The sequence below is a fragment of the Pygocentrus nattereri genome, chromosome 7 (assembly GCF_015220715.1).
Source record: "Pygocentrus nattereri isolate fPygNat1 chromosome 7, fPygNat1.pri, whole genome shotgun sequence".
In the NCBI taxonomy this organism is placed as follows: Eukaryota; Metazoa; Chordata; class Actinopteri; order Characiformes; family Serrasalmidae; genus Pygocentrus; species Pygocentrus nattereri.
Window position 1 is genome coordinate 26,697,789 of NC_051217.1, and position 16,754 is coordinate 26,714,542.

Consider the following 16,754-nt stretch of genomic DNA (forward strand, 5'->3'; position numbering starts at 1 on the left):
CTGAAACTCCTCCTAGTACAACTAAAACTCCTCCCAGTACAACTGAACCCCCTCCCAGTACAACCAAAACACTTCCCAGTACATCCAAAACTCCTCCCAGTACAACAAAAACCCTTACCAGTACATCCAAAACTCCTCCCAGTACAAATGAATCTCCTCCCTTTAAAACCGAAGCTCCTCCCAGTACAACTGAAACTCCTCCCAGTACATTAAAAACGCCTCCCAGTACAACTGAAACTCCTCCCAGTACAGATGAAACGCCTCCCAGAACAACTAAACTTCCTCCCAGTACAACAGAAATCCCTCCCAGTACAACTGAAACTCCTCTGAGTACAACAGAAACCACTCCCAGTACAACTGAAACTCCTCCCAGTATAACTAAAACCCTTCCAAATACATCCAAAACTCCTCCCAGTACAACCAAAACCCCTCCCAGTAATTGGTTGTCATGTAATGAGCTGATTTGCATATTCCATCCCACACAGCAATCAGTTGGATTTCAGTCCAACTAACTGGAGATACATTTGACTACCAAGTGTAAATGTGTGCGGCTAAAATCTTATCAGGATACACTCCAGATACTGGACACAGGAAGTGACCAGGCGTAAACGAGATCTGAGTCTTTCTTCGTTTTCATTCGGCCCAAATGACCATCAAACACACGGTCAGGAAATAAATAAGTGAGTAAAGATGGGTCAGGAGCCATGTTTTGATGGCACGTGCCTGTCCAGCAGCTCTTGAGCTCTGCGTACCGTACTGACCCCTCCTTTGGTGTAGCATCTGATTCCTTGATGCCCACACACAGCAGAAGATCCTCTTGGACTGAAGCCATGTCCTGTGTGGTGGATAGGAAACCTGAGCATATCTGGCTTGATGTCCTGACTAATGATTGCCACAGGTTGCTGGCTGTGTGACAAAACATCTGGCATGACCTCATGTGTCCTCTTTTCTAATGGACCTGAACAGTAAAGTCCTGAGGCAGCCTCAGGGCAGCGCAGATAAAGCCCATGTTAAAGTGCTGTGGTTGAAGCACAAAACCCTCTCCAGGTCATGTCTCTATCTCTTACACTCGATGTTTAGTTCCATGGAAAGCTCTTGATGTGTAAACAGTGACTGCTTTGAGGTGAATAGGCTTTGAGGTGACCAGGTCACTCCTTTAGCTGGTTCAGAGGAGCAGTAATATCTGATTTTGGGGATGAACCTTGGGTGTAGGAGCATCCCAAGGAACCTGTGAAGACTTTTAGCTTCAGTTGGGGATGATAAACAATGGCAACAACTTTTTGTGCATCAGTAGAGAGACCTTGACTAGCGACCATGTGACCCATGTGAGATGGGCTTCATGGAGCCTCTTCAGCACCATGTTAAGGTTCTCCAGATGTTATGACTGCATGTTTGAAAACACAATATCATCTATGCATAACACATTTAGCATTTCAGTTCACCCAGTATGTTGTCTTTCAAGTGCTGGACGGTGCCACCAGTGTTCTAAACCTAAATGGCATCGTCCAGAACTGGAACAGGCCCATGTGAGTTATCACTGCTGTCATCTTACTGTCTTTGTCTTTTGTTTGACTTTGAGATCCAACCCGATTAGGTCCAGCTGGTACTGTCCAGCGATAGTATAGTTCACTGGAACTAACACTAAAAAATACACAACGGAAAAACATAATAACAGTGTTGACTATAATGTCAACTGCAAAGTCAGTGTGTAAATGAGAGTTTAGGAGTGGGACTCGTCTGAGTTCAGCTGGATTCAGAGCTGAGCTTCAAATGCCTGCATCACAGCACTCTTCATGACACAAAACACTAAAACTCATTTATCCTGCACCCACAGGAAATTGGAATCATTTCCAATGACACTAGCTGTGCTCCAGAGTCTAGGCTGTATTTCTCAGCCACTACATCATAGCAGCATATTATTTTATGATATTATTTTGCCTCACCCACTGGTGCACAGTGACATCAGAGATCAGAAGATGTTTGAGAGGCAGGTCATTATATTTAGATCGAGGATTACAGGAAAATAGGAATATAGACCTTTAGATGATGTGATATTGTGGCGTAGGTGTAGAGACCATAATATCCGCTTCGTATTCACACCAGCAGAAAAGGAATGTAAAACATATCACGCTGCACTGTTTTCCATACCACACCCCCTGAGCTCCTCTTCACACCACACTATGAATAATCATGATTAATATGAACAGAAACCCAAATTAAGAAGATTAAAAAGGCTAGTTTAGATCTCAGGTTGACTTTAAATGCTTTATATTTATGTTTAAGACAAATTGAGTCTGATGCCTCTGTCCACATTTAATTCCAAAAATATATATTTTTATGCAATTATATACATTTTAAATGCCACTCAGTGCAGTCTGATCATGTAAGGTCTCCTGTTGGTGAAGTATCTCCCCATGAAGCTGTTTGAGACCACCAAGAGTACGAGGGGAAAAAATTGGAGCTACTGAGGATACTGAGATAAAAGTCTGTAGACACCAGAGTTTCCTCTGAAATGAAGGTGTTATTAGTGGGTCAGTGCTGCAGTAACAGCCTCTAAGCTTATGGGAAGGGGTCTAAATGTTGAACATTGTTGTGAGGATCTGACTGAGTGTTAGTGAGGTCAGGTACTGATGTTGGATGGTCAGATCTGGGTCACTCCAGCTCATCCCAGAGGTACTGGATGGAGCTCCATCACTCCAGAGAACACAGTTCCACTGCTCCACAGCCCAGTGCTGGGGGGCTTTATACCCCTCTAGCCCATGCTGGGTGCTAGGCATGGAGACCTCAGGATCATGTGTTGATGTAGCCGAACAACAATGAGAAACACACCGTAAACCTCTCTGGAGGAGTAACTGCCTGTATAAACTTCTCTCCTCAAACAGGAGAACATTTTTCCCTCACGACCCCCTGATGTCCCTGAAACATCCACATCTGCATTTTTATAGCTACAAAATCTCATTTCCTTTTAGTGCCTTGATGGCAGAACACTATACATGCTCATAAAGTTCCAGCTCAATGTGACCCACAAAAACCACTGATTCCACTCTTATTAAGGCACAAAACAAACACCAGCAGCTGCACACGGCCAGCATTGATCTCAGTGTCACTACCATTACCACGGCTTCATTATCTTACACATTGATTCATAATCACATGCACAGGTTTCAGCACCTGCCACAGTTTATGTCTTATTTTTTCTAATATGTTAAACTCACCAGATACACACAGTAGAAGTTAGAATGTTCAGATTTGTGTAGAGGATGTGATGACTGAATGTGTTTTAGAAGAAAATCAGAAGACGAGTCACTCATCCTGCGTTTAATGAAACCGGCTGAGCCGCAGTGCTGGCAAATGCCGTTGGTGAGACTGATGTAAATCTGAGCTGTGCGGTCGAGATTTGGAGACTCTGCACTCTTAAACATGTAATTATGTTCTTTGGAGTTGTGTTCTCAGGGCTCGTTTGGTGGACAATCAGTGCTTTAATTTGGGCTAATTTAGAAAATTCCTACAGGAAATTGGACATGTTTCTGTCTGAGCTACTTCCTCATGACTTTAGAATAAACATGTAATGTGACGTCAGCAAAGCCACAAAGGGAACGAGTTGAAGAGCTGCATTTTCAGATGTTATATATATATATATATATATATATATATACTGCCTAATCCAGCAGTCATCGGGCAGAAGGCAGGATACACCCTGGACAGGTCGCCAGTCCATCGCAGGGCAGACAGACAGACACAGTCACTCACACACTCACACCAAATTTCACACAGAGAGGACTCATCAGACCAAAGCACAGATTTCCACTGGTCTAATGTCCATTCCTTGTGTTCTTTAGCCCAAACAAGTCTCTTCTGCTTGTTGCCTGTCCTTAGCAGTGGTTTCCTAGCCTGGTGCACGTAGTCTCCTCTTAATAGTTGTTCTAGAGATGTGTTTGCTGCTAGAACTCTGTGTGGCATTGACCTGGTCTCTAATCTGAGCTGCTGCTAACCTGCGATTTCTGAGGCTGGTGACTCGGATGAACTTATCCTCCGCAGCAGAGGTGACTCTTGGTCTTCCTTTCCTGGGGCGGTCCTCATGTGAGCCAGTTTCTTTGTAGCGCTTGATGGTTTTTGCGACTGCAAACTTGGGGACACTTTCAAAGTTTTCCCAATTTTTCGGACTGACTGACCTTCATTTCTTAAAGTAATGATGGCCACTCGTTTTTCTTTACTTAGCTGCTTTTTTCTTGCCATAATACAAATTCTAAGTCTATTCAGTACGAGAATTAGCTGTGTATCCACCTGACTTCTGCACAACACAACTGATGGTCCCAACCCCATTTATAAGGCAAGAAATCCCACTTATTAAACCTGACAGGGCACACCTGTGAAGTGAAAACCATTTCAGGTGACTACCTCTTGAAGCTCATCAAGAGAATGCCAAGAGTATGGGGAGCAGTAATCAAAGCAAAAGGTTGCTACTTTGAAGAACCTAGAATATAAGACATATTTTCAGTTGTTTCACACTTTTTTGTTAAGTATATAATTCCACATGTGTTAATTCATAGATTTGATGCCTTCAGTGTGAATGTGTGAATCTACAATTTTCATAGTCATGAAAATAAAGAAAACTCTTTGAATGAGAAGGTGTGTCCAACCTTTTGGTCTGTACTGTATATATATATATATATATATATATATATATATATATATATATAATAATAATAAATTTTATTTAAAGCGCCTTTCAAACACCCAAGGACACTGTACAAATAAAATGGGAAAAAGGGTCAAATAAAGCAGAAAATAATATAAAACAATTAGGAGTTATTAAAAGCAGTCCGAAACAGGTGTGTTTTCAGTTCAGATTTAAAAGTCTTGAGTGATGTGCAGGAACGCAGGGAAATGGGGAGCGAGTTCCATAACCTTGGGCCAACAATGCTGAAGGCTCGTTCACCGAACCCTTGTAGTCAAACTGGAGGAAGGGATATCAGTTTTGGGGTGATGTGCTCAGAAGATTTAGACCGTGTCAGGACCCTGGCAGCAGAATTCTGCACATGCTGGAGCTTCTTAATTCTACTGGCAGGCAGTCCGGCCAGCAGGGCATTGCAGTAGTCCAGTCGACACGTAACAAAGGCATGAACAAGAGTTTCAGCCGCAGAGTCAGTGAGTGAAGGGTGGAGTTTAGCAATGTTTCTTAGAAGGAAGAAAGCAGTTTTAGTAATGTTATTGATATGGGCTTCCATTGTGAAAGCTGAGTCCAAGATAACACCCAGATTACAGACAGTAGTTGATGTGGTTGTGACGAATCCAGGAATTGAGATGGATGGTTGGTCGAGTTTCCGAGGAATGGATATGGAAATGGAATGGAAGGAGTGGTTGGGGAGGCAATGAGAATGGCCTCAGACTTGCTATTGTTTAGGTTGAGGAAGTTCTTTGCCATCCAGGAATTGACATCGTGGAGACAGCTGAGCAAGGATTCGGGAGGTTGTAGATCAGAGGGCTTGGAGCAGACATAAATATGGGTGTTGTCAGCATAGCAATGGACCTGTAGGCCATGCTGTCGAATGATATTACCAAGGGGGAGAAGGTAGATTATAAAAAGCAGTGGGCCAAGAACCGAGCCTTGAGGTACTCCAGACGTTACAGCGGAGCAGGTGGATCTGAAGCCATTGAGGGAGACAAACTGCTGGCGGTCAGAGAGGTACGACTCAAACCATGATAGCACCGTATCCGATAGTCCAGTCCAGAGTTTCAGCCGGTTCAACAATGTAGAGTGGCAAACTGTGTCGAATGCTGCGGTGAGGTCGAGTAGAGCCAAGATGTTAACTAGTCCAGAATCAGCTGCTAATAGAAGGTCATTCATCACTAGGACTAAAGCAGTTTCAGTGCTGTGGTTGCTCCTGAACCCAGACTGGAACTGCTCAAAAAGATTATTAGATGATAAATAGTCCTTTAATTGAGTGGCAACCACATGCTCAAGCAGCTTACAGAGAAAAGGGAGGTTGGATATGGGACGGTAATTACTGAGGTCCTCAGGAGCCAAACCAGGTTTCTTAAGGATAGGGGTAATGGCAGCCAATTTCAATGAGGGGGGAACAATGCCAGAGGCAAGGGAACTGTTGATAATCCTGGTGAAGAGAGGACAGAGTGAGGGCAGACAGTCTTTAACCAGGCATGTAGGCAAAGGATCCAAAACACAAGAGGTTGGTTTTGCGGACTTAATGTACATCGCTACTGTGGTGGTATCCACTGGAGTAAAAGTTGAAAAACAACAACTGACTGGGGGACTTTGTTGAACAGGGTCAGAAGAGGAGTTTGTGAGGGCTATGTCAGCATGAATTTTCCTAATTTTGTCTTCAAAAAATGCCATGAATTTGCTACACAGCATTGATGATGGAATTAGGTTAAAGTTATTAGCAGGCCCTAAAAGCTTGTTAACTGTGGAAAATAGCGCTTTAGGGTTGCCATGACAGTTTCTGATGTTAGTGGAGTTATAAGCAGATTTAGTGTTATTGAGGGCAGCTTTGTAAACAAGGAGATGGTCGTTGTAAGCATCTAGATGAACTGTCAGACCAGACTTTTTGCTGAGGCGTTCAAGTTGTCGTCCTTTAGCTTTCATTAACCTCAGCTCAGGAGTGTACCAGGGGGCCGAGTGGAGAAAGGTGACTTCACGAGAACGCAGCGGCGCATGAAGATCCAGGGCGGACATAGCCGTATTGGTATAGTGGTTAGTAAGGGTATCAACAGAAGCCGATGCTGGTGGGACAGGGACAGAGTCAATGGTATTCATGAGGTGTAAGGGACAGACATTCCTAATACTCCTGAAGGATATTTTGCGTGGCAAATGACCTCTATTCAGTTGAGCCGGAGTAGCCAGTTCAAAGGAGATTAAACTGTGGTTGGAGATCTGAGGGTCAGTAGTAAGCAGGTTAACAGGAGACACCTGAGGGGTGGAACAAACCAGGTCTAAAATGTGACCATGCTTATGTGTAGCAGTGGCAACATGCTGAGTCAGGTCAAAGCACTTTAACAAGTTTAAAAGATCAGTTGTGTAGGGATCACCTTTCACATCAATATGTACATTAAAATCACCTAAAACACAAATTGAAGTGTAAAAGGGGTAGAGAGCGGCGATCATCTCAGATAATTCAGCCAAGAATGAAGATACCAAGTTTGATTTGGGGGGTCGATACACCAGGAGCACTAATAAAGGTGTGGACCCAGAAATTTTCAGGGCAAGGCATTCAAATGATGAGACCGGGTTAACAGGCACTGAAGTGACCTTAAACACAGAGCGATAAAGAGCAGCAAGTCCCCCACCATGACCAACTGCCCGCGGCTTGTCGATGTACTGGTACCCAGTAGGTATTGCTTCATTAAGCTGGAGGTATTCACCAGGCTGCTGCCAGGTTTCAGTTAGGAACATGAAGTCGAAATTGTTGGCCAGGATGACATCAGCTATATGAGGAACCTTGTTATTAAATGAACGCACATTTAGAAGTGCAAGTTTAGTGTTAGGACATGAGGTGGGAGTGTGAAGCACATGCCAGTGGACAGAGAAACTTTTAGTAGCACAGAGTAGTCAATAAAGCATGGAGTCACAGATGGACGATGTTCTGAAGGCCAGGCACCGGAATTGGACTGAGTTAACTGGGAATGACGAGATGAGGGCCGATTAGAAGTCCAGATAATGGGAATGCATCCAGGTCTAGGTACAGATGAATAATAATGGACCTTAGGTTTGGAGTATGGGGTGCCACGGTGAGTGTAACGTGGACGGCGGGCTATACCCAGGGCAGCACATGTAGAGGCAATGGTGGTAGGAAGGCGGACGATCCTACGATTGAGCTGCAGAAGTTCGTAAGGAGTGTAGAACAGCATCGTATCCGCTCACCGGAGCACGGTCGTAGGAGGGAAGCACAGATCGGCAGACAGAAGAGCACAAGCCGGCTACTAAGGCTCACCCTAACGCACCGCTATAAACCGCTAGGTTAGTTAGCCACGTTAGCCTACAGTTAACAACCATACAACATCGTGCAAGAGCAGTTATACCCACTCAGCAGGATGACGTGCAAAAACAAACAGCAAACGAGAAAGTAGAAACTTACTCGAGTGAAGCGTAATCAGTGACAACAGGAGGAAAACATAGAAGACTCGGGTTAAAGAGTTAAGCGGCGAACAGCGTGCATAAACAATAGCGCTTAGCATTAGCATAGCATAGCAACCCCTGTAAACAATGGCTCTTAGCATTAACACAGCATAGCATAACAACCTCTGTAAAGAAGCGACCGGTGAGATATAAAATCCACAGAATCACAAGGGTTTAAAATGGTAATATAAAAGGTAAATTGAAACTATCCAGGTTATTTATGAAAATAGAAAAGTTCCCGGAGCAAAGCGGCAGCCAGACGTGCACAGCGTACTCGCAACCGGAACCGTATATATATATATATATATATATATATATATATATATATATATACATATAAAATGGATGGATCCATCCATCCATTTTAATAATAATAATAATACATTTTAGTAATGGCGCCTTTCAAAGCACTCAAGGACACCTTACAACGGTTAAAAGAAGAATGGTAGAGTATAAAAGAGGATAAAAAACAAAAAACAAATAAACAGATAAACAAATCAACATACATTCAAATACTTTCAACCAGACGAGAAACAAGACAAACAGAGAAAAGTGAAGATGAGGAATCAGGAGTATGCAAGTGTGAATAGATGGGTTTTAAGCCGAGATTTGAAGGTAGTTAGACAATCAATATTGCGAATTTGGGTAGGAAGGGTGTTCCAGAGCGACCTGGAAATGATCCTAGCTGCTGAATTTTGAACTAACTGGAGTCTATGTAAGTGTTTCTGAGGTAAGCCGAAAAGAATAGAATTACAGTAGTCTAGTCTCGATGTTACTAATGCATGGACCAGAATAGCTGTGCAGGATTGGCTGAGGAATGGACGCAGTCTGTTAATGTTCCTAAGATGGAAGTAGGCTGAGCGTGTGATATTGGAAATGTGTGTTTTGAAGGAGAGATGGCTATCAAGAACAACTCCCAGACTTGTAACCTGGGAGGACGGAGAGACAGTGGAATGATCAAGATTCAGAGTGAAAGACTGACATTTTGCAAGGATGTTCTTAGTTCCTACTAGGAGAATTTCAGTTTTATTGGTGTTTAGCTGTAGAAAGTTTTCGGAGAACCATTTTTTTGCCTGATCTAAACATTTTAACAGAGAGGAGGGTGGGAAAGTATCGTTGGGTTTAGTGGAGAGGTAAAGCTGGGTGTCATCAGCATAACAATGAAAATGTATTTTAAATTTCCTAAATATTTGGCCAATTGGAAGAAGATAAATTATGAATAGGAGAGGTCCAAGAACAGAGCCCTGCGGAATGCCACAAATGACTTTGGACATAGATGACTGGCAGTTCTTGAGGCGGATGAACTGGGAGTGATCATTGATATAGGAGGAGAACCACTTAAGCACAGTATCGGTGAGCCCAATAGATTTTAGACGATCAAGTAGTATTGGGTGGGAGATAGTGTCGAACGCAGCTTTTAGATATAAGAGGATGAGAATCGTAAGCCGGCCTGAATCAGCTGCCACTAGAAGATCGTTGGTCACTTTCAGGAGAGCGGTTTCTGTGCTGTGGAGAGGACGAAAGCCAGATTGAAAGGTTTCATATAGGTTACTGTTACTAAGGTAAGTATGAATCTGAGTGTAGACAGTGTTCTCTAAAATTTTTGAAATAAATGGTAGACTTGAAATTGGCCGGAAGTTATTAAAATCAGTCTGATCTAATCCAGGTTTCTTAAGTATGGGAGTAATCATGGCCAGTTTGAGAGAGGCAGGGACAAGACCAGTTGAAAGAGAAGACTGAATGATAGCAGTAATAGGCGCACTTAGAGAGGAAGAGCAAGCTTTGACAAGATTTGTTGGAAGAGGGTCTAGAATACAGGTTGTAGACTTAGCTTTCTTAATAAGATGAGCTATTTCAATAGTTGTAGGGAGTGTAAAAGTAGATAAAGAAGAAGAAGAGCATAGCAGTAGATCGGGAGTACACTTAGGGGTAGCATTAGCTGTGTGGGAAGAGGTTATCTGTTGATGGATGTTTTGGATTTTTGAGTCAAAAAATGACATAAACATATTGCATAGATCAACAGAGTGCATTTGAGTAGATGATGTGGCCGGTGATTGCAGCATATTGTTTACAGAACAGAAAAGGGCACGGGTGTTGCCCTCAGAAGCCATGAACAATGTCCGGTAGTAAGCAGATTTTGCAGCAAAGATAGCTTCCTTGTAGTGCGTTAAGTGGCTGTTGTACATTTCCCTGTGTACTGTAAGTCCACTTTTCTTGAACAAGCGCTCGAGCTGTCGTCCCCTGGATTTTAGGTGGCGCAATTCGGCGGTGTACCATGGCGCACTACGAGCAAATGAAACTGTCCTTGTTTTTAGTGGGGCAAGTTTATCCAATAGGTCGTGTAGCTCTGTTATACTGGGATAAGAGAGTCTCTGGGGAAACAGATCCTGAGTTCCATTGTAGAGAACTCACTTAAGATGATAATAGAGTCTGATCAATGTTCTTTATATTACGGAATGAAATGACTCGGGAACTAGTTTCCACAGCAGGTAGTGTTGCAGTGAATGAAATCAGATGGTGGTCAGAGATGGGAAGTTCCGTGGCTGTACAGTTCGAAGCAGTGATCCCAGAACAGCAGATGAGATCAAGAATATGCCCTTTGCAGTGGGTTGGAAAATCCACAAGCTGTTGCAGGCCAAATGTGTCGATGCATGACAAAAAGTCCTTGGTAGTTGTATTATCTTTATTATCCATGTGGATATTAAAGTCTCCCAGGACTATTAGGTTCTGAGACATAGAGCAGATAGATGTTAAAAACGTAGAGAAATCATTTAAAAAGGCAGCATTGAACTTTGGTGGACGATAGATTGTGGTTAGGATTGTAGGAGTAGGTCCATTGATTTGGATTGTAGCAGATTCGAAGGAAGGCTGATGAGTTACAGACAGTCTGGACACTCTCCACTTCTCATTATAGAGAATAGCGATACCGCCCCCTCGCCCTAAGCCGCTTCTCCGTCAGGGTCGCAGGGGGTGCTGGAGCCTAATCCAGCAGTCATCGGGCAGAAGGCAGGATACACCCTGTACAGGTCGCCAGTCCATCGCAGGGCAGACAGACAGACACAGTCACTCACACACTCACACCAGACTTCACACAGAGAGGACCCTGGTCACCCGGCCAGGGAATTCAAACCAGGCCCTCCTCACTGTGAGGCGATAGTGCTACCCACCGCCGCCCCATATATATATATATATATATATATATATACAGATGCGTATGTTGTCACTGTGAGATGAATCAGAATCAGAACCAGAATCGGGCTTTGTTGGCCAGGTCTGCTGCGCATACAAGGAAAGTGGTTTTGGTTACAGGAGCTCACAGAGCACAGTATCAGACAGACACTCACATATAGAGAATAAGATAAAATAAATATAAAATGTAACAAAATAAAATAAAACCTGCACTCCAACCATCACTCACTCACACACACACACACACACACACACACACACATACCTGTAAGCCTTACATTGTGCAAAGTATGAGTCTAAAGCTAAAGTGCTGAGTGCAGAAGCAGTGAACTGGTAAATAGTGGCAGAGAAAGGGGTCACAATGAGGTGACAGTCAGATAGGTGGGGTAACAGTCAGATAGGTGGGGTAGCAGTCACATCAAGGGGTAACCGGAAGGTTGCCGGGTTCGATCCCCAGTGCCAACAGTCGATGACTGAGGTGTCCTTGAGCAAGACACCTAATCCCCAATTGCTCCCCAGGAGCCATGGATAGGGCTGCCCACCGCTCTGAGCAAGTGTGCTCACTGCCCCCTAGTGTGTATGTATTCACTAGTGTGTATGTGGTGTTTCACTTCATGGATGGGTTAAATGTGGAGGTGGAATTTCCCTGTTTGTGGGATTAAAAAAGTATCACTTAACAGTCAGATAGGTGGGGTAATAAGGCAGCTAAGTGGTGTAACAGTCAGACAGGTGGGGTAATAAGGCAGGTAAGTAAGATGCTAGAACAAACATTGGTTTGAGCGGCAGTTCCAGAGGACGGTGTTGAAGGAGATAAATATTGTTCAGAAGAGGCAGTAAGACAAAAGACTGTTGAACAAAACAGGAGAGTTTGGGAAAAACTACATCCGAGCTCAGAGGACGAGACGATTCTGGAGCCTAAAGGCGATGCTAACCTGGTAGTTAACATTAGCATATCGCTACTGTCGGAAGAAAACCTTGTATCTCCAAAATAGTAACTTTACAGGAGAAGGAAAAACATACTTCACTTTCAATGTAAGTCAATGGAACCAGAATTTTTCCCATCTCATTCTGGGTAATTTCTTTTAGGCCACTCATCACAAAATTTACAAACAACGTAAAGAGTAATAGATCATTTCAAATTATGTCAAAAACTGAAAAATGCCAAAAATGGAGATACAAGGTTTTCTTCTGACAGCAATGATATATGTTCAGAAAGATGGGGACTATTCCCTCTGACCAATCAGCCGTCTGCAGCGTTTTCATCTCACCTTCAGGTATCAGCTCAGCCCACCTGCAACCTCGACGGACGTGATACCAAAACCAGCACCAGATTTGCCCGGAAAAACAAAAAAAGCACAGGCGAGCCGAGCCAGACCAGATCGAACTGGGACCATACAGCAGAAAAGAGGCTAAAAGGAAAAAATGACAAAAATGGAAATGCAAGGTTTTTGAGTGACAGTGACTATATTTTTATTTACATATCCACACAAACATCTTAACATGACAGCATTATGAAGCATTATTAATGACATCCTGAGGCATCCGATCATAAATAAACAGCTTCAGTTCAGGTGTGGTCAGGGATGCGTATGACCACGTAACATCCGTACAGCGAACCGCATCAGCGCAGCAGAGGCGAGAGTGGCTGTGTGGCTCCTTCATAAGTGGGGTTTTCAGTCTGTGAAATGCTGGTTGAGCTGCAGACAGAGTGCAGCGTATGCTGACGATTTGCATTCGCTCTGTACAGGACGGATGTTGCACACGACGGATGTTGATGGCAGGAGAGAAGAGGGTTTAGACTTGTTTACAGACATCTTGCTGAACTTGGTCTCACTGTCTGGTTCTTTTTTTCAGAAAAGTGTGGGTCCCTCTCTTCCTCTCTCTTACGACAGCAGCATCATCTCCTCCCCCACCGCCCCCCTGCTCACGGACCACCACACCCACACCGCACAGCAGCTCTACCCGGTTAGTAACATACACAAACACTATACACTATATAGCCAAAAGTATGTGGATACCTAACCATCACTCCTATAAGAGCTTGTTGGACATGCCAGTCTAACTCCTTGGGCATTAATATGGAGTTGCAATATTAATGCAATATTTGCAGCTCTAACAGCTTCCACTCTTCTGGGAATCTTCCTACAAGATCTTGGAGAGTCTGTGGGAATTTCTGCCCATTTAGTCTAAACAGCATTTGTGAGGTCAGGCACTGACGTTGGATGAGAGGGTCTGGCTCATAATCCCCATTCTAGTTCATCCCAAAGGTGTTCAATGGGGTTGAGGTCAGGGTTCCATGAGGGTCAGCCAAGCTCTTCCACACCAAACTGGTCATTCCATGTCTTTATGGAGCTGCTTTGTGGAGCCGATTCATCATTACAGTGAACAGGTTTCCACTGATCCAGTCCAGTGGCAGTGCTTTACACCACTCCAACTTTTGAAGCAACTTAAAACACAGACTTTCTTTTGGGTTTTTCTATTAAGATGGTCCTCCAAAATGATTTTGTCCAGAACATAAATGCTTTAAAAAAATCAATGCCTTCATCAGAATGTAAAACGCACCAGTAATCAGCAGCTACGTCAGTTTTTATTAGCAGGAATGTTTCTCCACTATTCAGTCTGTGATTTCTCCACTCGGCTTGATCTCTGAGGTCAGTCCCAGAGCGAAACGTCCCAGAATTCCGCTTCTTAACCCCACATTCCCTCTGTCTCACACCCAGGCCGTCCACTCGCTCTGGGAAACATGCGAAAAGAGCACAGACTATGAAAACATTCCTCTTGTTAAAGATAAACAGAGCAGTGCATGGTGCATGTGGAGATCTGATGGACAGTCTGAGTAAAGTGCACGCTTGTGTTTGTGTTTCTGTTTTCCCAGAAGGCTTCGCTCTACGTGGGTCCAGCAGGTTCAGGAGCATCAGCGGCCGTTTCTCAGAGTGGACATCCGGAGAACCAAAAGCACATGGAACCAAACCCACCCCCGTTCGCCCCACTCTACAACCTGCTGCCCTAAAACGCTAAAGTTAACCGCTGCTTTATAAACACTAACACTGCACAGATGCCTCCAGATCCAGAAACGTCCTCGGTGCCTCACAGAGCAAACAGACTGCACTTACACAACCCTCGCCACTTCAGAAGGTCTGGACAATTTCGCAGTACCCAGTTACAAATATCAGTGCATCATCAACAACATAACTTTAAGCTCAGTTCAGTCTAACTGCATTTCCGGTCTCACAATAGTGGATCACCTATTTTACCAGAATACATCACCATGGCAACTACTGCTGCACCCAGTTAAGTTCAGGATTACACATCATAAACAGCTCCAATTAATCAGGGCCAAATCTCAGACCAATCAGAAACTGCCCTTTGACCAATCAGGAACAGCCTACTGACCAATCAAGGACAGCCTTCTGACAAAGCAGGGACAGCCCTCTGGCCAATCAGGAACAGTCATCAGACCAATCAGGGACAGCTCTCCGGCCAATCAGAGACGTCCTTCTGACCAATCAGGGACGTCTTTCTGACCAATCAGGGACAGTCATCAGAACGATCAGGGACATCCTTCTGACCAATCACTTATGATCAATCAGGGACAACCCTCTTACCAATCAGGCACAGCCCTCTGACCAATCAGGGAGAGCCTTCTGAACAATCAGGGACAGCCCTCTGACCAATCACTTCTGACCAATCAGGGAGCACCGCCTGACCTGCCCGTGAGGTGCTGACTGACCTGCCTGATGCAGGAGTTTTTTTTGTGCCTCTGTCTGCAGTTTTCCATCTTCAGGATAATGGAAAATCACTGATTTTGGCTTTAGAGCTGATGTTAACATTTAACAGGACTTCAGCACCAAATTTCCCCAATTAACGACCAAATGTATCTACAAATTAGCATCAGTGACAGATTCCTGCTGCTGTTTCTTGTAAGAATAACAGACCGCAAGTGTTTCCAGGTCAAATTTCGGTCAATCTAAAAGCAGCTCAGTTTCAGATTCTGCCCAATTACAGAAACTCTGCAGATAAACGAGGCTCGCCAGCATGCAGACCGCTGAGTTTATGACCAAATATATGTATATGTATCTCCATCACCATCACAGCAGAGAAGTAAACAATCAGGGCCGCATAGTAACGAGATTTACGAGCACTAACTGCTCAAACCGGCTCCAGCCAGCTGGCAGGATCAATAAGAGAAAGAATAACCATAAGAATAACAATCCATTATAGTTAAACGAGTCCGTATGATTTGGAAAGAATGACAGAGCTGTAAAACCAAGCTGCCAGCATTAGATTAGAGGTGTTGAGAGACCTGCAGGAAGTTTCAGAGGCTTTGATCTTCTTAATCATCTTCATCATCATCATCATCTGCAGCTCTATTGTCCAGTTCTCAATGCTTATTTTCTCATTAGCATAACAAACTGTCAGTAACAGCAGTGAAGACTTTACAGATGGAATATAAATCTGTGTACAAAGCATGTAAATAATTTCTCTTTCTGTTTTATATTTGTATGATTTCTACACTTTAGAGCGCTTAAGACTTTCCTACATCCTGAGAAAGACGCATTTAATAATACAGTGTATTTACAAATAAACTTCAGTCACAACAGAATGTTTGAATGTTTCTCTTCTCTTTTTGAACTCACTTCAGGATCATGTGGTTTCTGACACTGTACAACACACTGATTCGGAACATGGCCAAAAGTGTAACTGACCGTTACACCTATAAGAGCTTGTTGGACCTTCCAGTCTAAATCTATGGGCATTAATATGAAGTTGGTCCCACTTTGCAGCTCTAACAGCTTCCACTCTTCTGGGAAGCTTCTACAGGATGTTGTAGAGTCTGTGGGAATTTCTGCCCATTTAGTCTAAAGAGCATTTGTGAGGCCAGACACTGACACTGGACACAGAGGGTCTGGCTCACAATCTCTGTTCTAGTTCATGCCTCAAGTGGGGTTGAGGTCAGAGCTCTGTGAGGCCACTGGAGTTCCTCCACATCAAACTGGTCACTCCATGTCTTTATGGAGCTGCTGTGTGCTCAGGGACTCAGGTCCTGCTGGAACAGGAATGGCTCTTCCCAAAACTGAGGTTAACAACTCTGTCTTCTACGCTGTAGACTAGGGTTCAATCCCCCACCTGGGTAAGCACCCTACACTATACCAATAAGAGTCCTTGGGCAAGATTCCTAACACTACCTTCGCCTACTTGTGTAAAAAAAAAAAAGAAGATAAAATTGTAAGTTGCTCTGGATAAGAGCATCAGCCAAATGCCATAAATGTAAAATAAATGTAAACTAATGACAGATAACTGTGTAAACAGCAGGGAAGGGGGAGCAGCGAAGTAGCACACTAGTTTTTGTAGTTAGCTACAAATTTTAGTAGCTAGTAGCTGAAGTTGCTACAGTTGTATGAAATATAGCTAGTAGCTGTAAATTTCTGCT

General features: G+C 43.7%; 1 protein-coding gene across 2 annotated transcripts in view; it reads left to right on the top strand.

Annotated features, from left to right (window-relative positions):
- The window catches only part of LOC108414026 (transmembrane protein 255B), an 84,136-nt gene extending 68,213 nt beyond the window's left edge, over nt 1–15,923 (top strand). Inside the window, exons 8-9 of one of the 2 annotated variants that reach the window (XM_037539761.1) lie at nt 13,178–13,288; nt 14,202–15,923. In XM_037539761.1, the coding sequence (XP_037395658.1) occupies nt 13,178–13,288; nt 14,202–14,333 (243 nt within the window). In that variant the 3' untranslated portion in view covers nt 14,334–15,923. Of the gene's footprint in view, nt 1–13,177; nt 13,289–14,198 lie in introns of both variants that reach the window. The other variant, XM_037539760.1, reaches the window with a different exon arrangement.
- Nucleotides 15,924–16,754: the final 831 nt, after the last annotated feature.